The 21,151-nt window shown below is 39.3% G+C and overlaps 1 protein-coding gene across 2 annotated transcripts in view; it reads left to right on the top strand.

Annotated features, from left to right (window-relative positions):
* abca12 (ATP-binding cassette, sub-family A (ABC1), member 12) overlaps window positions 1-21,151 on the top strand; it is a 57,526-nt gene that overhangs the window by 19,044 nt on the left and 17,331 nt on the right. For both annotated transcript variants that reach the window (XM_005918363.3, XM_005918362.3), the window contains exons 27-53: window positions 240-1,169; window positions 1,382-1,488; window positions 2,613-2,719; window positions 3,734-3,933; window positions 4,197-4,273; window positions 5,119-5,249; window positions 6,111-6,275; window positions 6,929-7,093; window positions 7,268-7,469; window positions 7,778-7,917; window positions 8,509-8,628; window positions 8,782-8,872; window positions 9,435-9,614; window positions 10,102-10,417; window positions 11,017-11,131; window positions 11,418-11,747; window positions 12,135-12,204; window positions 12,310-12,444; window positions 13,354-13,512; window positions 13,607-13,790; window positions 14,384-14,602; window positions 15,263-15,459; window positions 16,646-16,803; window positions 17,516-17,749; window positions 17,864-18,011; window positions 18,834-19,080; window positions 20,295-20,384. In XM_005918363.3, coding sequence (XP_005918425.1) covers window positions 240-1,169; window positions 1,382-1,488; window positions 2,613-2,719; window positions 3,734-3,933; window positions 4,197-4,273; window positions 5,119-5,249; window positions 6,111-6,275; window positions 6,929-7,093; window positions 7,268-7,469; window positions 7,778-7,917; window positions 8,509-8,628; window positions 8,782-8,872; window positions 9,435-9,614; window positions 10,102-10,417; window positions 11,017-11,131; window positions 11,418-11,747; window positions 12,135-12,204; window positions 12,310-12,444; window positions 13,354-13,512; window positions 13,607-13,790; window positions 14,384-14,602; window positions 15,263-15,459; window positions 16,646-16,803; window positions 17,516-17,749; window positions 17,864-18,011; window positions 18,834-19,080; window positions 20,295-20,384 — 5,217 coding nt within the window. The remainder of the gene's footprint in view (window positions 1-239; window positions 1,170-1,381; window positions 1,489-2,612; window positions 2,720-3,733; window positions 3,934-4,196; window positions 4,274-5,118; window positions 5,250-6,110; window positions 6,276-6,928; window positions 7,094-7,267; window positions 7,470-7,777; window positions 7,918-8,508; window positions 8,629-8,781; window positions 8,873-9,434; window positions 9,615-10,101; window positions 10,418-11,016; window positions 11,132-11,417; window positions 11,748-12,134; window positions 12,205-12,309; window positions 12,445-13,353; window positions 13,513-13,606; window positions 13,791-14,383; window positions 14,603-15,262; window positions 15,460-16,645; window positions 16,804-17,515; window positions 17,750-17,863; window positions 18,012-18,833; window positions 19,081-20,294; window positions 20,385-21,151) is intronic.

Raw genomic sequence — 21,151 nt, 5'->3', positions numbered from 1 at the left:
AGGAAATATGTCTTCTTTCTAAATCTGAATGTTATATCTAATCATAGTATTGAAAAGACCAATTCAAAAATCTGTTTCATTATATTCAATGAGTATTTTGGCTTTCCAATAATCTCCAGATTTTGAACTCATGTTTATATTTTTTACATGAGACAGCTTACAGAGTCACAGTCACATAGACCATGTTTGATGTACTGTGCTGCTTAACCTGACATTCAGTCACTTTCTTTATTCTACAGTTTGTCTTCCATCAAAATGCTCTCAGATGAATTGCATAATGTGGCCCCCGCCTTGCAGCCCTACATGGAAGCTCTTGTGAACGCTACAGGCTACATCCTGGACAACTATCAACTACTTCAACAGAGCACATCAGCCGAGGAGCTCCTCAAAGAAGCAGCAATGCGCTTCCTTTCCTCTGCAAACATCTCCTCTTATGATATCTTCTCCATCCCGGAAGGGAACACAACTGCATCTCTTTACGACTTGACAACAGAAGTTATCAGACTGATGATTAACATTAAGGTATTTGGTGATGATCCTATGATTTACCAAGTCTTGGAGGAATTTTTGAGATCCAATGACACAAAATTGATAGCAGAGAAGGTGGCCGAGTTGTCTATGTGGTTACACTCCACCGAAGCATCTGGGCTAGACCTGCTGAGTGAGGCTTTGTTCAGATCCTATGACATCGTAAGGCCTGTCTTGTCTGCCCTGGCCAAGATGAACACAGACATGCAAGCAACGGTAGAGCTCCTGGAAGACTTAGTAGGAAACGTCATTGCTATGTTTAGGCAGTTGGTAAGCACCGGTAATGTTCCAGACCCAATGGTCCAACATTTGAGTGACTCAGAAATGACGGACGGTTACCACACACATTTGGTCAGACGCAGACGTGATGCCTCATTAATGATGACAACAGACCCGATGAATGACTTCATAGACCTGTTCTACATTGACTACCCAACCATGTTCAAAGCTCTGGCTGTCCCTCCTACAACACCAGAAATTATGGAAACAGCCCATGTGTTCTTTGCCAATCCCGATTTGAGCGTTGTGATGAAGGGAGCTACAAGTGGCATGCAGTGGGGCTTGAATGCCTCTCGAGAAGAGACCATTGATGCTGCACTTGGGGTACTCTCCTTCCTCACTCTCCCTGACGTCTTTGATAAGTAAGTGTTATTTTTATGTCCTTCATTACAGCTTAAGGTGTGACATTCATTACAGCTTAAGGTGTGACAAAAAAGAATGTATCTTGTGCACTATGTATGGTGAGATCTATATTTGTTCTAGCTTCTAGAAACTTTCAATTTAGTTTGCTTGCCTTATAGTCAACTATTTTAAAAGCCTCTGTTTAACAAACAGTCCTTCCTATTTCCTGTAGGTCATCAATGGATCTCCTCAAGAATGTGGTGGATATGCTTCCTGATGCCTTACCATACTCCTCTGTGATTAAAAGTTTCACCAGAGCACTAGCCAATGAGTCTCAAGGTAACTCAAGGGCTCAGTTCTTTTTGACCCAATCTGGACATTTACAGTCTTCTTTGTCCAAGAGGAGCATTATGATGAGAAATGCACATTTATTAGTTAAACTAAAGTGACTTTACAATTCTGACTCCAGAGTGAATCTCCTTTTATCCATGCTAAGTCTAATTGTTGCCATGCTGTCAAGCTCACGCTGATGCTTCAGCTTGTATTTACATACCTGCTGGGAAGGTATGTACATATAAGCAACAATCTGCTATTTAGAGCAATGCCACCCTTTTCTTCAGCTTTTATAGCTTTTGCGAGACCACAGCAAGACCAGAATATATTTTGCCAATGCTGTTGCTATTGTATACATGATTAAAGTATTGCAAAATTAATTCTGGAGATATGAGGAATAAGACTTCACACCAGCTTAGCTTGAGCTCCCAAAGAGCCCAAGGCCATATGGCCATTCTCCAGCAGAAAGCCACTCAGCACCTTTTTAAATCTCATTAGCAAAGTAGAATTCAATCACTTATCCTGTCCGCCCTCGCTAAACGTCTCCCCTCGCACTCGCACAAGTGGACATCTATGACCTCCTTTTAATTTGCATCTGTGCTTGTGTGATAATGTTTTTAGTGCATAGAATCACTTTGTAAGCAGCAGCAGCTTCACTTCTCTGCAGCCCTACTCATATTTACTCATACACACACACACAGATGCACTCACACACAGTGCACTGTTGTAATTGCAAAGGCCTGTAGGTGTTTAGCAGCCTGAGATTAAACATCAACATTGTCTAATTTTGGACTAATTAAATATTCTGTCATCATATCTTGCTGCCTGAGGTGGTGCCTTTCTTAGGGCTTGTCAGATGTGTTTTAATGCACGACAGCATCTAGTACTGCTGGCCCTTCTGGCCCCATCAGTCTAGTACAGGGTTTCACTTTAAGCACATCATTTGCTGCTTGCTGCCTGATGACGATGCCCCGTAATGGTGCAAGTTGTAATGAAGCCCAGTGGGATGTCATGTTATTCTGTCACCTTACAGACCTTACTCCCTAAGACTACAAACTCTAATAGCATCCCTCTCACTTTCATTTTCCCCTTCCCTTTCTCGCTTTCTCTCTCTCACTCACTGTTCACAGAGAACCTGATGCTCATGCAGCAGATCATCAAAACAGCTAGTCAGCTTTTCCAGACCCTCCCAACAGACCCACAGTTTAAAGAAAATCTAGACCTCCTGAGATACCTGGTTTGTGACTTAATTACTCTGATTGCACACATTTATCATTAAAACAAAATGTAAAATAATAACTCACAACTGAAAATTACAGATGCTCGCTGCTTCAAAAAGCAAAACAAGTGTCTAGGTTCTTTCTTATAATTTAGAGATTAAGATCGTATATGAGAAATTGGTAACACGATTAAAAAGTTGTTACTATACTTGAGATTCCCAGGGTTTTATTCCTTTTACATTGTGGAAAATACTTGGATATAATAGGTTGCATTGCGTGCTACCAATTAATAATTTTTATTTGCTTGGAAAACTTGGCACGCCAAATTTGTTCCTGCTGCACGTTCCATTAGCTAACCCTGGTTATGTGATAGCTTGTAATTCAAAACCTGGTTGAGAATCCTAATTACACTAACTAAAAGGTAATTATGAGGTAAGTCATAATTATACATGCTGTTACATCCCGAAGATGAGGTGGAAGCAGTGTGTTTCCATGGAAAACACTGTGTGGGTTTTTATATATTTTACTAACAGATGATTTAATTAGAACTACTTAAAATGTATATCCTTTTGTTATTGCAGACCTCACACATATAGTCTCACTTGCGCTGTATATACCTATGGAAATATAGTTTTTAATTTGATTCTTTATTTAGCTGAAGCCTACCTTCCCAGAGAGACCTGTGCAAACTTATTAAACTGCTGAGTTTAATAAGTAGCCACAGCATTGACATCAGTATTCCACAAAAATAGCACTGAAACACTTTGAACAAGCCCTCTTTTTTTAAGGCTAATAGTGAAGCTATCTCAAATGAATATCACAGCAAAACGGGTAATAGACACGCCTGTCCACCGTGTACATTTCACACTTGCCTCTCCAAAGTGTGAAATGTACACGTATGCAGAAGTTGCAGTAAAGCAGAGGGAGCTTTTTTTTTCAAGCAAACATGAAAATAATCATACTAAAGGGTTTAAACAGACATGAAAATCAAACTCGTCATTGCACTTCATAATGTGACTGATTTCTTACAGGTGTGTTTGTTAGAGGATACAGAGACTGTACACCTCCTGATGCAGAGCCTCAACATAGAGTCCGGTCAGCTTTGTCACACTTTCTTGCCCAGCCTAGAGGTCATAATTGAGGGTCTGGTGATGAACACAACATCTCTGGTTGATATCTTCTATCAAACTGTAATTGGGGACCCCAGGAGCTACAATGTCCACACAGACTGGTACAAAGATGTCATCATACTTCTAAGTTTTTATTTCAACGGTTTTCCTAGCAGAGAGTAGCACTTTCTTCAAAGAAAGCTGCTCTTGCAATTGACTAGTGGTTTATCTACCATTTAATTTCCAAAATACGTTGTATCACTGAATTGTCCAAGCTCTGTTTGGATAGTATTGAGGTCTGGAAAATTACATTTATATATATATATTTGTATATTTTCATTTATTGCTTTAAGTGGGTTTGTCTGTTTTCTGTTTGTGATAACAGGTCTAGTGTGCTGAGCCAAAATCTGGGCTTTAACATCAGCAGCGTGAGCTCTCTCAACATTAACGGCACTTCCTCAAGTGAGATATTTCTTTATGTTGCAATAGTTTAAGAATTTTGCACCTTAAAATTTTTTATATGAAAGAAGGAAAGTTTCTAAGTAAAATCATATATACATTTTGTCCTAAATTAGGCGTATTGTGACCGAGAAGTATATTTCGAACTGTCAGAATTAAAAATGTAAACTTTTAGTCATATATTATTATTTGTTTCTTCCTTGTTGTAGATATTAAACAAAATACTAATTTTAGCTCACCCTTCGCTCATTTCCATCTGATGCCACCACTTTGTCTTTCCGTTGACCAATTTTTCCACTGTTCGTATTTGTTGCTCGTGTAAACATCAAACCCACCATCTCACTGAGTGTGACTGGCTTGAAACCAGGTCTTTATTTTTAAACATGTTTTTTTCAAAATATTTAAAAACATCTACGAGGAATTGTGAGGCTCCTGCATTGATTAGACAGTGCCTGTGTTTCTCAGGATGTAGAGTCGGTTGTCTGCCAGTCAGAAATAGTTGGAGTTCAACCCCTGGCTTCCCCAGTCTGTCAAAGGGTCTTTGGGCAAGATCCTCAAGCTGCATATTTCTCAAGTTGCATGTGATTGTTAGTAAAATGGGCTTAAAGACATTCAATAAAATCACCATATAAATGTGTGCGTGACATTCTGGGCCTTTCAGTATTTTAGATTCATTGTTTATAGATAAGCATATTTTAGAGGCAAATCAAATAATGTAAAATAAATTTTAATGAACAATTTGTAACTTTCAAAATCTATTTGTAATTTTAACTCTTAGAAAAATATACAGGAACAGAAGGAATCAACTGGCAATAATTGATCTGTTTTCACTTGACATTTTTTCACAGGAGTGATGACATTTGGTGAGATTCTGAAGAATAAAACAGCTTTTGTTCTGGACGTGCAGCAGTACATGGATTTGGATCCAGCAACTCTTGACCTCCTAATGAACAGCACGCTCTCAAACAACAATCTAGTGGTAAGCAAAGACAGCTTGTGTCACTGTTCAGTAAATTTGAATACACACAACATTGAGTCTATAAAAAAATCCAGAGTCGGTAAGACTGCTTCAAAATACCACAGCTTTAATATAGCTTTGCTTTTTAATTATTTTATACAGTACATTTACAACAAAGCTTAAAAACATCTTTAATGTTGTAGGGAACATTGCAAGCCTAATGAAAATTACTCAGTGACTGGTCACTGTATTTAGAAGGTTTCTCTCAAGCAGACGTACAGCAGAGCTGAATAAAAGGCTGCTTTCTTAATGTCTTTGACTGTGTAATGCAGATTATGTAAAAAAAAAAACTACAAAGAAATCACTTAAATAGAGTTTAGCCAGCAGGAGGCAAAACATGCCTGTCTGCGCACTACATAGGTGAGTAAACTGACAAAATAGACTACTAAGTGGCTGCCAGTGACATTTGTGACTTGCTCATCCTTTGAATTGGAGCAAACTCATTTCCATGATTGTGAACATCTTTAGTGCGGTTTAAGCATCTTTCAGGCTTTCACCTTCACGAAGCCTCATAGTATTTTTTCTCTATACAAAACTAATGTTAATAAGTACTCTAGACAGTGTCTTTTTTATTCATTTATTTTTACTAAATGGGACAGAACTCACACCCACTATGTTTCCAAATGCCTCACCAGTACAGGGATTTGAAAGTCGGCTGCCCACAGAGACCTCAGTTAAACAGTGTGGAAATGCAAATTTGTTATTGATGATATATATGTGCTATAAAGCCTGTATTTTTGTGCATGACATGCCTCCTTCCTTCTGCTCCCCTGTTGGTCATATAGGCTGGTTCTTTAACTCTCTTCATGTTTTTTGGAACAGATCCTGTCCTGGCTGGTGAACCTGCGTCACTGCCCCTCCACACCACTCGCAAACATGGAAGAGGCTGATCTGATGAAGACCTTCTGCTCTCTGTCTGTTGAACAGTGGTACACATTGTCACTGCTGATAACTCGACATCTAAACGTTGAACAAGTGTTATACAAAGTAAGGCTTTAAGTCTATTGTTAATAATTGTTATGTAAAAAACCACAAACACACACACTCACACAGGGACACACAGACACGGACACACACACAAAAAAATGTGGGAGTTCTGTGACGGCACATAAATGTGTCTTCAACAAAGAAATTGTTTTTGTTGGGCAGTCACAAAACATGTTTTTCCAGGGTGTGTTTGTTTGAGCAACGTGAGCCAGAAAAAAGGCCTTTGTACAAGAAAATGTTTGTTTACTAGACAAACCCTTTTTCCCCAATACACACCCATGGCAGAAAACTCATACAAGGCTCAACAAAGTGTAGGCCAGTAAAGGTTAAATGCAGCATTTTATCTGTTTGACCATGAAAGCTCATTTTAGTTACTTACAAAATTTGTTTTATTTCATGATATCTAATTTTTGATTGTGTCTTTTACTCCTGATATAAAACTTGTTAAAGATGCACAACCTCGGCTTACATGAAACTTTCCCCTGTGGGTTTTGGTGACACGATAGTAGCTAATCACCGAAATGAGTTATTTGTTGGGTGTTATACTGTAGTGGTAGACCGATGTTTTCAAAACCCTGTAAATTATTAAAGACAAGAGAGGCAAAAAAAGTGTAACAGTGATTAAAGTGTGTTTAAATGTTTTTTTCTTTCAGATGGTTTTGTCTGACGACATACAGGCCGTGGTGGGAATCATGGTTTGGGTGGCTGAGGCTATAACAGACATGATGGACAAGATGCTTCCTGCCATTAACCAACTGCAAATCTACCTGAACAACATCAAAAACCTCAACCTGACAGCCAACAACCATTTTAGCCAAGTGAGTTCTTTTAACTGCTCCACCTTTACTGCTCTTTATCAATAATATATTCATGTTTGTGAGATCACTCAACTTACACCTAGCCCAAGCAAACAATGTGAATGATTCAGTACTCTGCTGCATTCACAGTACTGAATCAGATAGTAAGTAACAGCATCATGGTTTGTTTTTTAGCCACATCCAGTGAGGGAGCGGAGGTCCACCACTTCCAGCGCAGGATCATTCGTTACCCTTTCTCGAGCGCTGTGCAGCCATGGCATCAAGGTTCTTTTTGGAATCTCCAAGCTGCCCCTCGTCTCAGATTCGGACCCTTCCTTTACCAACAACCCACAGAGGGAGGAGATGATTGAGAGGTTCAAGATACCACGGAATGCCAGTATGTTCTGAAGGGAATAGATTTTAAAATGGAACTCTGTCACCTCTGCATTCATGTATATTTGCTCTTGATTCACACAGTTCCATTACAATTTTTTTTTTTTAAGTTTAAAACAAGGATATCTCGCTAAAGTGCACAATTTCAGTAACTGTGATACTTTTCAACAAGTGGAGAGCAATTCTAGCCAGTTGTTGAAAAGCTGTTATAAAATTTGGAGCTCCTGTGACTTTGCATGTCGGGCAAAAAAAGCCTCCTCCACTTTAGAATGCTGTATATTTGATCTGCTCCTCTTTTGTGTCTTTGTGTAGCTCCCTTCTGTATGAACATGTACCTGGACATGGTCAACACCACAGGAGGAGCTATTGCCTGGGCCTTCCTCAAGCCAATGCTGATGGGACAAATCCTGTACACACCCGATACACCCAGCACACGAGCCATAATAGAGAAGGTATATAATATAAAAGAACAAATGCATCTAAAGTCAGCTCTTGTGCTCCATGCACACAACAATAGACTGACGGATTGAGTTTAGTGGGAACCTTGCTGACTGACAGTATTGTGCTGCTTTGCTGTTTAAACTAATTATGTACTCACCTGCCAGCAGCTGCGAGATCATGGCTGGCCCTGTGTATAGTCATCTCCACTTTCTTTTCTGATCCGTTGTCCTTGTTTTTCACTTCAAACATTTTAACTGGGGATTAGCGACTCCGTGACCTTCACGAAGTTTATGTTCTAATCCTTCAAAATCCCTCATCTGAGGCCTTTTTTTTTAACTAGAGTTATTATCACTGCTATTTCTAGATATTTTTTTATTTAGTTGATTTTAATTTTTTAATATTCATTCACCCCCAGTTGCATGTAGCAAACAAGAAATATTTAAATTTGACAAGATACACACTTATTTGTAGGCATCGCCATCTCCAGGTGTAGTTCTGTTTTGAGCGAGTTTGACTTTGTTTTTTTGTACACTGCTACCTTCACAGCTTCATACACATAACCAACTATTTTACATGTTCTTGTCTGTCCTATCACTGCTCAGGCCAATGCCACCTTGCAAGATTTTGCAAATGCAAGGCAATATTCAGAAGACTGGATAAAATCCTCCAAGTACCTTGTTACGTCTGCGAACACACTCAAAACGACTTTGCCAATGCTGGAGGTACGAAAACTCAAAAACGTCGTCCTTGTATCTGATTATTCTAGCTGGCTTGCTGTCATATGAAAATATAGAGATAAACTATGCAGTGGTCTTCAATGAGTTTCTGCAGCTGAATCTTGATTTCGTCTTTTCCACTCTCTCTACCTTCTGCAGAATTCCCTTGGCAATCCCTTTGTGAAGAACTTCATTCAGATGCAGACAGGCATCAATGTAGACAGAATGCAGGAGACACTCAGCAGCTTCTGTAAGTGAGCATTTGAAGGTCTTACTTTTGTAAGCTGCATATACCACGTTTACCTTTACATTCCCATCTCGCTTATTACTGGTAAAATATCCACACTTCCATAGAAGAGGTGAAAGATGAGACTTTACAGGAAGCATTCGATTTATTTCTGCGTGGATTTCTTAAGATGTTTCTTCTTGAGTCACTCATTTTTTCCCAGGTGTGACATTCACATACATGTACACTTAATTTGATCACTTGTATTGTCAGACTGTGTCTTTTTGAGTTACCATATAATAAGGCAGAGCATTGCCTGGAAGAGGCAAATAGTTGCTTCTGTTGACTGACATAAAAATTTTATTAATGTTAGTGCATTGTTACAGCCAATGTGTTATAACCCACCACTTTGATAATTACATGGTACGAATAAATTATTCCACCTTTATTATCAAATGTACTCCACAATTACCACATTATTTCTGAGCTGCGATGTAAAGTGGTGCACTCTATTGCCATCAAAGATAAAACTGCACCTGGAGTTTTAATCCTGTCACTAAACTTCTAAATCTCATTCTTTTCAAAGCTAACATGACGCTGATGCTGGAGACGAACAAAGAGATAGTGGATCACATCAACACCTTATCCACCTTGATGGTTGACATCTCTTCCTGTATCAAGTTTGACCGATACCGTGGCTTTGACTCTGCCGACGAGCTCAACAGTGCAGCGCAGGAACTTGCCAAAAACCGTGATCTCTATGCAAGTGAGTAAAAAGGAGTTGAATCTCTGTGTGAAAGGATGAGATCTACCAGACTATGTCACGTGTATCTAGGACCAGCAGTGGTTTCTAATCTGCTTGAGTGAAAGTTAATTTCAGTTGATCTAAAATTCCTTAACAGATGAAATTATGTGTATGAGAACACAAATGACCTAGAACAGTGTAATGCTGTAGAAAAGAACTGTGATATCACCTTAATAATAGGGGAAATTCCAATGAGTCACCCATTAGGCTCAGAATACCAAATGACTACAGCTCACTTTTACAGCCACTCAGGTTGTTATTGTGCCTTTCACGGCCTTTTCTCAAATAGTTTCTGGGTTAGACACTAGTGCTTTCTCTAAAGGCTGTTGATAATGTATTAAGATGAGATAGATACAAGGGATGTGACCCTGCAACTTTGTATTTAGGGTAATGAATTACGAAGTTAGTTGGGTAACCTAACAGTGAGGTTGTACAATCTGCCCTTCAGGTGTGATCTTCAAGCTTCCCAAAGATGCAGACTCATCCAGAAACAAGCGTGAGGCCACAACCTCTCTGCCTCCCGAAGTCAGCTACACTATCCGCATGCATATGGACAATGTAATGCGGACTGACAGAGCCCGGAACCCGTTTTTTGTCAAGGAGCCGTACATCTCAGCCAGAAACACAATGCGCTACAACCGGGGATTCATCTACCTACAGGAGAGCATTGACCGAGCTATCATTGAGACACAGACGGGACAGAAAGCCAAAGAGACAGCTGTGCAGCTGCAGCCATTCCCATATCCGTGCTATCACCGGGATGAGTGAGTTCCATAAATCATGCATTAATTTTCACATAAAATTTGGTAGATAGATATATGTATGTATCTAGTCCAAAGTTTTTTTTTGGCATCAATATGCCACATTTTGTCCAATAGATCATGCTCAAACCTAATATGTATGCTTGCACTTGCCTTCAAGTATGACATAAGATACTCCTGATATCTCTTACAAGAAGAATGAGCAGGCCACAAACTCAGCTGGCTGCCTTGTGACCAGCTATAAGATGTAGTGATCGTTGCTTTTCCCTCATTCTGATTTATTACTCAGTTGCACAATTTCTGATATGATAGCTGTGAAATATGGATATTAAATCTGTACAATGGCAAGTACTAAAAGCCTGTCTATGAGGCTCCAGATATGACTGTCAATAAAATAAAAATACAGTAGAAAGGCATTTATTTGTGTAAATAATACAAGGATCGGAAGATTCCTGGTAGAATCTGCAAACTACCCCAATGTTGCTCTTCCGCTATCTGTCAAGTCAGAGACTGAATGATAGGCGTTTTCTTCTGCTGCTGCTGACAATGATTGGACGTTTTCAAGGAATTTGATTGACAATTGCCATCTCTATATTCCCCAGGTACCTGGAGGCCATCTCTTTTGTCTTCCCTATCATGCTGATGGTAGCCTGGGTGTTGTTTATTGCTGATTTCGTGAAGAAACTTGTGCATGAGAGAGAACTGAGGCTGCATGAGGTAATGTTGTTTTTTACCCTGAAAGAAAAAAGTTTGCTTTTCTTTCCAAAAAGTAATTAGTCACCCACAGTCATTTGTAAATACAAATTATTTCTGGTAAACAGACAGCGTGATAAGTTAAAAAGAAAAACGTAATTTTATTGTCTTAGTCATGTAGTTCCTTATTTTGTTTTTTCACTTTCAAAAATTCCATTCCATATTTATTGACAGGCACCACTGGCAAAACAGGCACAGGATGTGTTTTGACAGTTTCATAAGTTTTTTTCTCTTCATGTTTTTCTCACAGTACATGAAAATGATGGGAGTCAACACACTCAGTCACTTCTTTGCCTGGTTCGTGGAGTGTTTTATCTACCTGCTGGTGACTATCATCATCATGACACTGGTGCTGAAGCACGGCAAAATCCTGCCCAACAGTAACGGTTTCCTCATTTTCCTGTACCTGTGTGACTATGGCTTGAGCATCTTAGCCTTCAGTTATCTTGTCAGCTCCTTCTTTGACAAAACCTACATCGCCGGCCTGAGTGGCAGCCTGCTTTACATCCTCTGCTTCTTCCCCTTCATCATCGTCACCGCACTGGAGGGCAGTCTAACGCTCATCCAGAAGAGTGCCTTGGTAAGGCTCCTGTGAACCTCATTTGTCATCATTAAAGAATATGAAACTCATTTGTATACTGTGTAATAATTTAAATACCAAGTAATGTAATTTGGTTTGGAAAGATAAATAATGTAGAAGAAGATATAGTGACAGTTAGTTTCATTTGAAAATGTTGTTTATTCTATCCATTTTAGAACACGTGTTTTTTTTGTTTTTACAAAATGAATGATTTTTTTGTTTGGATTGTCTCAAAAATGTCACCCCCAATATGGAGCTATCTGCATAAACAGACACACACACATATATATGCATATATACGTGTGTGTGTGTGTATATATTTTTGCTGCTCCTTTTTCTTGCTTGTCGTTTTGCATCCTGTCTGATTTCCCTCTGTCTTTTTGACAGGGATTGTTTTCCCCGACCTGTTTCAGTTACGCCAGTCAGTACATGTCTCGCTACGAGGCCCAAGGAGAAGGTACAAGCATGTAGACATCTGACTACCATCAAGATCTCTTTGATATGTGAGCTAAGTGAATCAGTGAAAGGCAGCATAAAACTTTCATTATGTTAACCTCTTTAGGAATTCAATGGAGCAACTCATACTCCTCGCCCATTGCTGGAGACACAGCCTCGTTCGGTTGGCTGTGCTGGCTGATGCTCTTCGACTCTATCCTCTACTTCACCATTGGGGCTTACATTCGCACAGTGTTTCCAGGTAAATTGGGGAACAAACAAAACAAAAGAACAAATTTATTACATCTTTCACTCAGCTATTGATGCTGATGTCCTGTGGCCATTTTAGTACATCAGACATAGTTTGTCAAGCCGATCATTATTATTTATTTATGTTTTAGAGTTTTGGTTTGCTAGTCTTTTTTGTCAGGTCAGCTGATATACACACTAAAATACAAGTGTAGTCTGTCAATCATAAAAGTGATGAGAAAAGTGGAAGATTGTTGGGTTTTCTCTGAATCTATTATTGTACAATCTACCGTACAATATAAAGCGCCTTGAGGCGACTGTTGTTGTGATTTGGCGCTATACAAATAAAATTGAATTAAATTGAAGAGTGCATTCTTCTTCATGGCCAGCAGGGGGCTGGTTGCATAGACGTCTATGGGAAAACAGCTCTCTCCTCCCTTGATGCATGAGTTTGTGTTCTGGATTTAGCATGATGTTCATTTTGTAAATTGTGGCGTCCATCTGTTTCCTAGTGTTTGATAGGTTGCTTCTGTATGCGTTTCCCTGGCTTCCATAGTGGGATCCAAGCTTGCATGCTTGGTTTCAAAAAGATGGTGACAGCAAAATATTTAAGCTCAAGCCTTAAAAAGATAGCACTGTGCAACCAATGGATAACAGTGGCTGTGTCCATCTTTTATATACATCCTATTCTTAAAGAAAGTAAAAGAATTAGAATAACACAGGTTAGAATTCACTTATAGGCGAATGTGTAAGCGTTGCCTTAAAATATCAAGTGAAGTGAAACAATAATCAGTTTCTAGTTGAAGCAAATGCAGGTTGGTTTAGTTTGGTTACTTTGTTTAGTAGTCCCAGCTGTAAATAGGTATGTAAATATAAATATATTGTGTATGTGAGATTTATTTGCAGTTATTTTACCCATTAGGAAAATATGGCATTCCTTCTCCGTGGTACTTCCCATTCAAACTCTCCTTCTGGGCTGACCTGTGCGGTGTTCGACCACAGAAGAATACGGCCAAAGGACTTCTCTTCACAAACATCATGCAGAATGACCAGCTTGCCTTCTCCAATGACAAGGGAAAAGGTGCGTCAAATTATAATGTGGCACACACAGGAACAAGGAATTCTTGTCTGCTGTTAGTTTAATTTACAGTTTGTCTTCTCTGTGTCTCTCACAGGAAAGAGCGCTCTTTCCACCAAGACTGGGGAATACTTCTCAAAGCTCCCAGTTGGCGTTGCTCTCCATGGTCTCACCAAGACCTATGGTGACCAAGTGGCTATTGAAAACCTTAATGTTTCTTTCTATGAGGGCCACGTCACCTCACTGCTCGGTCACAATGGAGCTGGAAAGACTACCACCATGTAAGTGGGGCAGTTTTTTTTCCTTTCCTTTTTAAATACCAGTATGCATTTGACCACCTTGTATACACCCTCCGTGGCAGCAAAATGATCCAATTTAAAATGAGATTTTGTGCATCCCTTTAATCATTCCAAGGCTCGGATGCTGACAGGGAGATTGTTTTGTCCAAATCTGGCACAGCAACTGTGGTAGCGATTCGCCTGACGGGTCTTCATCAACTAGAGCACTTACATTTACATTTTAAATGCGACTCATTTTGCTGACGCTCTTATCAAGGGCAACATACAAGGAGTGCAGTGGCAGAATGAGATTTAACACCACTGAAAAAACCAAAAACCAAGAAGGGATTTTATGCCCTATGATATTTTTGAGAACAATAAGTCATCATTTAAGAAGAAACTGCCTGGGAGAAAATACGAAAACTAGCAGATAGGACGAAAGGAAAAGGCATTTTCAGCTTTTCAAGTGCCACCTAGTATATGAAAAGTCTTTTGAGCATGTTCTGTCATTTATAACTTGATCTGAGTAATAAAAATTGAATTTGTTTATTCATTATTGTGAATTTTGTTAACAAATGCATGTATTCTTTGTGTAGGTCTCTCCTTACTGGGCTTTTTGCCCCGTCTTCGGGAACCATAGAGGTTTACGGCAGAGACATGCAGACAAACATTGAGAACGTTCGCAAGGAGCTAGGAGTCTGCATGCAGTATGACGTCCTGTTTGATCACATGACCACCAAGGAGCACCTGCTGCTGTATGGACAGATCAAGGCCCCACACTGGTCAGACAGAGAACTGCATGAACAAGTCCGCACGTGAGTGACCAGAGCAGGAAGCTTGATATGCTCAGTGTATAAAAGGACGTTCTGTTTTAAGGATGATACCTTGGTGATATATTTTACCTGTTACAAGGATTCTCTTTGCAAGCTGTTTTATATGTACATCATTAAACTCCGTCCTTTGCTCAGTTAAAGGCATGGCCCTCAAATAAAAAGAAAATATGTGCAGAGGTTACGAGACTTTCATAAGAAATAATTGCCAGTGCTTCACACGAGTGAAAGGTTATACAGGGGTAATTTGAAAATCAGTAATGGCTATATAGTGTATTTCCAAGTCTGCAGTAAAAAAAAAAAAAATTGCATCCCTGTTGTCGTTGAATTGCGCTCTTATTTTAGTGTTTTAGAGCTGTCAAATATACCATGTGCATCTGCAGGAAAACATGAGCAGAATACCATAAAACTCTGAGTTTTAAGTCGCTTCATGTGACTTTTTCTAGATGGTCTTATATGAGCAGAATAGCAGTGAATTTAAAGGCAAGAACAGTTTCTCTCTCCTGGTTTCAGGAAATCTGAAACCCCTGCTGAGTAACTGATAGAAGTGATTGAACTACAACCCACAAACTGGGTTGTAATGCATTGAAAAAAAAAGTTAGCATGTGCTCCATCCTAAATGCTTTTCATCGACTTTGCTCCCAGGATCCTAGAGGACACGGGGATGTATGCTCACAGACACAAGCGGGTGGGCACCCTATCAGGCGGCATGAAGCGCAAGCTGTCAATCTCCATCGCCTTAATAGGGGGCTCTCGCGTGGTGGTTCTGGATGAACCCACTACAGGAGTCGATCCCTGCTCCAGGCGCAACATCTGGGACATTGTAATCCAGCACAAGAAAAGTAAGTCTGACAGGCACACTCAAACACTGAACGCTGAAATAACATCCCCATGAAGATTTTTCTATCACAGGAAATCTGAGACCTGCACATATGCAGTCTCAGTTGGCCAACTTTAACTTGACATGTCTGTATAAATCGCTGGTTTTTGTAGTTTTATTAATGCACATCCTCATTTCTGCTTCCTGGATGGTGACAAACGGCAGGTGCAGTGAAAATATCTCACTTGTCTGAGTTACACTGACTCAGTTTGTTTTTGAATACAATTTAAGAACTGGTTGATTGCTTTTAAAGCCCTTTAATACCCACCTGTGTACCCTTAAATAACTCATATACTAAATTGTGTATATATATATTTTTTTTTTTCTTTCTTTTTTTTTTAATCTGTTGTATTTGTCTATCCTAGTCTTTGAGGGAAACCTGGTGTTTCCCTCAAAGACAGAAAGCCATACTCATTTGAAGCACATTGTAGCTCTATTTTCTAACGCAGTACGTATGTGTGTAGCTCATACCTTTTTAAAACTACCCTTAAAGTCCAATGTAAAATCTCTGTAGTACATAAAAAAATAATTGCACTGCATTTGTGCATTGTTAGTATTAAAAATGTACAGACAACCGAAAGTCTCACACTAGGGTTTTTCCTCTAAACACGCACCCTCCTATCTGTTTTCTAAGAAACACGGTGGGCAACAAGCTGTGAACCTGCAGGTTGCAGCTCACTGCAGGACTTTTCTCTGCTTTGTTTTGTGAATGGACTTTAGCGAAGCATAATTTTAATATAAATGAGGAGGTATTTTTAGGCTCTCTTAGCAGATGTTTCTGGAAAATATCATGTAATTGGCGTCATCTCAGACGTTTGGGAGATTTTAGTGCCAGAAAAATCTGTTTCAAAATAAATCTTCCACATCTCTTGCTGTTTCTGTGCCCGTTTCTATGATGTGTTTGCATGATAGAGCTTGCGTTTGGATTTGTCTTTGCAAAATTTGCTTTTTAGCTTGTTTATTTGGAGTTGCTGAAGCCATAAAAGTAAGACAAAGCTTTACAGACTAGCTTAGTTGGTAAATATAATCTTACAGATTCTGTTTTGTAATTTTCACCTCCATTTTACATTTGTGTAAGATTTACCTGTTAAAGAAGAGTGTAATATTGCATGTGTAATTTTTTTTTTTTCATATGTGTGCCCTCTCAGACCGCACAATCATCATGTCCACCCACCACCTGGACGAAGCAGAAGTGCTGAGTGACCGCATCGCCTTCCTGGAGAATGGAGGATTAAAATGCTGTGGATCTCCATTCTACTTGAAAGAAAAGCTAGGCCAAGGCTACAAACTTACCCTCACCAAAAAGGTAATCATTTAATCGCCCTGTCAGTCGAAGCAATAAAGACTCATGCTTACAGCAGCTTTTTTCCACAACATGAAATTTTAAAGAAAATCTACTTCCACTTATTTATTTTTTAGTGAAATATGCTTTTCCAGCAGACAACTGGTTCTAAAAATGAGAGAACAGCAGCTTTCCTCTGATGCATTTTACTCAGAATGTTTCTTAGCAGGGTGGCATCTTGCAAAGTAAATGGTCATCACAGGCGTAACATTTCACCAAAAGCTTTTATGAAGGAGCTGGACTGTTTGTGTAAAACCAAACCCAGGGTTTTATCTTTTCCCAGATGACATGTTGCGATAGGTCAATTTGTATCAGATATATTAAAAAAGGGCCACATGAACTATGTTAAGACACACAGAAATGATGCCTTCTCATGGATAAATAACGATCTGATTTTGTATATTTTGATCAAACCTGATGTTTCTGTCAGTATTCTGTACTTTAAGAAAAGTGTCCTCTACGATGATAGTCAGTCATTTCAGCAATCTAAAGCAGAAACCATCAGACAGTGTGAGGAAAAAAAGTGATTTTTTCCAAGTTTATCTCAGCTTTGCTTAGTCATATCACTTGTAACTTATGTAAAAAAAATCCTGAAAAGCAGGAACAGTGTGTTATATGTTAGGTAGTGTAGTGTAGGTAAGTAAGATTTCACTTTCCTAATCTTTTCTACTTGCAGGTGCAAAACACAGAAAATAAACAGATTGACAACGCTGAAGTTAAAGCCTTTGTCCAAGCCCATGTACCTGAAGCACAACTGAAAGAAGCCCAGGGCAATGATTTGGTCTACTCACTGCCACCCTTCAACTCATCCAACGCCTCCTCATACCGCTCTCTGCTTACTGCACTGGACTCCAACCTGGATGCTCTACAGTTGGGGGGTTATGGTATCTCTGACACCACACTAGAGGAGGTAAGCTCTCACACTTAATCATACTAACATATCTGCCAGCATATCATAAACCCTAAAAAAAAATAGGGTTATCATATACAGATACTATATATGGTTTTTTATATATATTTGCAGGTGTTCCTCCAACTGACTCATGGACAGACAGAAGCTAAAGCTGAGGATGGCCTCCCATCTGTATCAGAGACGGTTTCCGACAATATATCCATCGACAGCTTGTCTTTAGACGACAGTGACAGCAGCACAAGCTTCAGCGACAGGATCAGTGAGTTCACTGTTTTTTTTTTGTTGTTGTTGTTGTTGGTTTGTTTGTTTTTGTTAACCAATTGCTGTCATCTTCTTTTTGTAAAAAAAAAAAAGCCGCTAAACTGATACCTCTGACAAAAAAACAACGAAACAAAAAAAACACTGATAAAAAACAGTACATACTACAACGTCAAGACAAGGAAAATTAAATGACAGAAGTTTTATAGTCAAAATAGTTAAATTCTGTTAATATTCAACAGTATCTTTAATCATACAGAAGAAAACAAGAGACTGAAAATACACAGAGAATAGATGGTTGAACTTTATAATTAACATAACATTTATTCAGCATCACACACCTTTAGACCTCAGAGTTAACACTTGTCACTTCCAGCAGTCATGCATGTATTAAAGTGAAATAAGAGATTACTATAAAAGCTTTGGTTACACTTTAAATATAAACACCACCAGCTCCAACAAGACAAATTCTCACAAATTAACTGGATTGATTTCTTAAAGGTGGCCACATATGGAGCAATGCCTGTCAGAGTCTCTGCTTTTCAAAACATTGCGTTTTTACCCGAGCTCGTTATTTTAAATTTGACGTTTTCATAGACAACCTAAAATATTTTGCCAATACTCTGCTAAGCTTGTTCTACAACTTCTACAACTGGAGCAGTCTTCTTGATGGATTGCACTGTCATTTTTTGTGTCTGCATGGTAGCCTTTAGCTTTACTGTCTTTAAAAGACAACGAAGGCTTCATAAAAGTACTAAGATAGCAAGTGAATTTGCCCCAAAATCATTCTCTCCTCGCTCTGCTGTCCTTTTGTGTGTTTCAGACCTTACCAGTTCATCCACAGTGACCGGCATGGCTCTGGCCTGGCAGCAAATGTCAGCCATCCTGATCAAGAGATTCCACCACAGCCGCAGAGACTGGAAGGGCCTGATTTCCCAAATCCTGCTTCCTGTTCTGTTTGTAGTGTTTGCTATGAGCCTGGGGTCTATCAAAAGCGACGTGCAGCACTATCCTGAGCTACAGCTCAGCCCTGCGCTCTACAAGATCGGACCAAGCTACTCCTTCTTCAGGTCAGTACCTGCAGAAGTGAAAATACAGATAAACCATAAAAAGAGACAAAACAGAAGTTAATTAGGCAAATAAGTGTGCTTCTATGTAACATGTTTGAAATATTTGAGAATATCTCAGGAAGTTAGTTTTTGAGTTAGCAACAAATAAACACAGAAGAGTGAAAATTCTACTGGAAAAGAGGAAAGTAGTTTTATGATTTGCCAAAGTAGCAATATAAATCAAGCCCACACTTTTGGACATTGTATCTGGGGAACCATATAAATCACATAAGCCACAGGGCTACAGACAAATATCATCATAACAGATGTTGGTAATCACTTCCTGAACTGAATGGTTGATACACCACCTTACTCGACAGGTTCACTGGGGTCCGCATCATTTGCAGGAGGCATGCCACACTTGTTATAAAAGGATTTTGATTTGATTCTGTAGTTTGTTGAAGGGCATGTGGACCTTAAAATGCGAGAGCACAAGAGACTATGTGAGGGTAAGAGATGTTTGCGATGAAGACGGCTACAATGTGAGATCAAAGGAAGAGAGATTAGGAGTGTCAGGAGATTGCAAGATGTCTTCATCCTCCCGATCTGCTGTTGTTTGATCAAGGAGATATGTAGCAAGAGAGAAAATGCTGAGGTGCCAAACTGTATCAGAGACCGTATGGATGCTCCTCCCAGTCCTCTTTAGTTTGCTATACAAAGGGGATTGAAAATGATAATTAATTATTCATCTCAGAAACAGTGTTTTTTTCGCAGTGCAGAAGAAGGTTATAGGTAGTTTAGGGTCAGAGATGCTTCAGCGTTTCAACATTTTTGGAACTTTCCCGGAACACTGTGTTTTCTTAGTTTTTTCTAAGAGTGATGCAAATGTAATATGATTTTTATTTATGAGGCTACTTGTGTGCGTTTTAAGGCAAGGAATGGTAAATAAAACAAATCCACTTAAATTTAAAGTGACAAGTCAAATGTCCTCATTCTTTCTCTAGTTGCTCAGAGAAGCCATTCTAATGGTTACATTAGTAACCATTAGTTAAATGCTGTTGATCCTTAGCCCTCAAATCATCACATAAGTTAGGTAAAATCTGGCTGGCTGGCTATCAGTTTTAGCAGTCTGCTTAGTGGATGCTCATGAAATAAACCTTTGTGTCTGTTATATCCTCTTATTGTAACCTATCTGGCATTCCCGAGTCAAGGCTAACACTTTTCTGATTCTACAGCAACCAGAATCCCAACTCACAGCGTCTGGCAGACACCATGATGTCATTCCCTGGGATGGACACCACCTGCCTCGACAAGCCTGATAACCTGTAAGTAATTATACTACTAATGGCATCTTTTTTGTTTGTTTTTATCAGTGACATGCTGATTCCTGTACTTGCTTTCTCTATGTATTTAAGCCTTTGTCAAATGTACAGCGTTTTTATATTTCACTTTATCCAAGTCTCTTTCCATCTTTATTTTACAAGGCTTTCCTCTCTGCAATTCCTGTCGCTGTCTCTGGTCTCTCTCCTGTCCCTCCACTCTTCATTTCTCTGCTGCTCTGCTCAGTGCATGTGGCTGAAAGCCTGCAGCAGGACTCTGCGATGTGAGAGCATCATCTGTATTCCGTAAACACCCCGTGTTTATAGGGAAGATTTTCCCCTTGCAGGCACTCAAATCAATGTTGGCACTCATGAACCAGACCTCAGAGGCATTTTAAAATTCTCAGGAAAATAAAAAAAGAGAGTGAGAGAAAGAGAAGGGAGAGAGAGAGAGAGAGAGAGAGAGAGAGAGACCCTGTCATGGAAAAAGAGGCTGCATGTCTGCTCATCATGTCCAGTAATTACAGCAGGGCAATGACTGATTACTGTATTTACATTTTTCTTTTACATATATAGAAAATATATTGCATCATCCTCTGATTATGATCATTGTTACTTGTGTGTGTTAGAAATCTAAAGTAACAGGTGTGTATGCAAATAATATTGCTGCAACCTGTTTTTGATCTGCACAGAGCGTCCCTGAAAGCATTTGGCAGAGAGCAAAATGCGTGGGAGTTGAACATCAGCCCACACAAACAGAAATTTCACACAAT

This window comes from Haplochromis burtoni, unplaced genomic scaffold (assembly GCF_018398535.1).
Source record: "Haplochromis burtoni strain Fernald_Lab_line unplaced genomic scaffold, NCSU_Asbu1 Contig_29, whole genome shotgun sequence".
NCBI classification, from domain to species: Eukaryota; Metazoa; Chordata; class Actinopteri; order Cichliformes; family Cichlidae; genus Haplochromis; species Haplochromis burtoni.
This window is presented reverse-complemented; position numbering and strand designations above follow the sequence as displayed.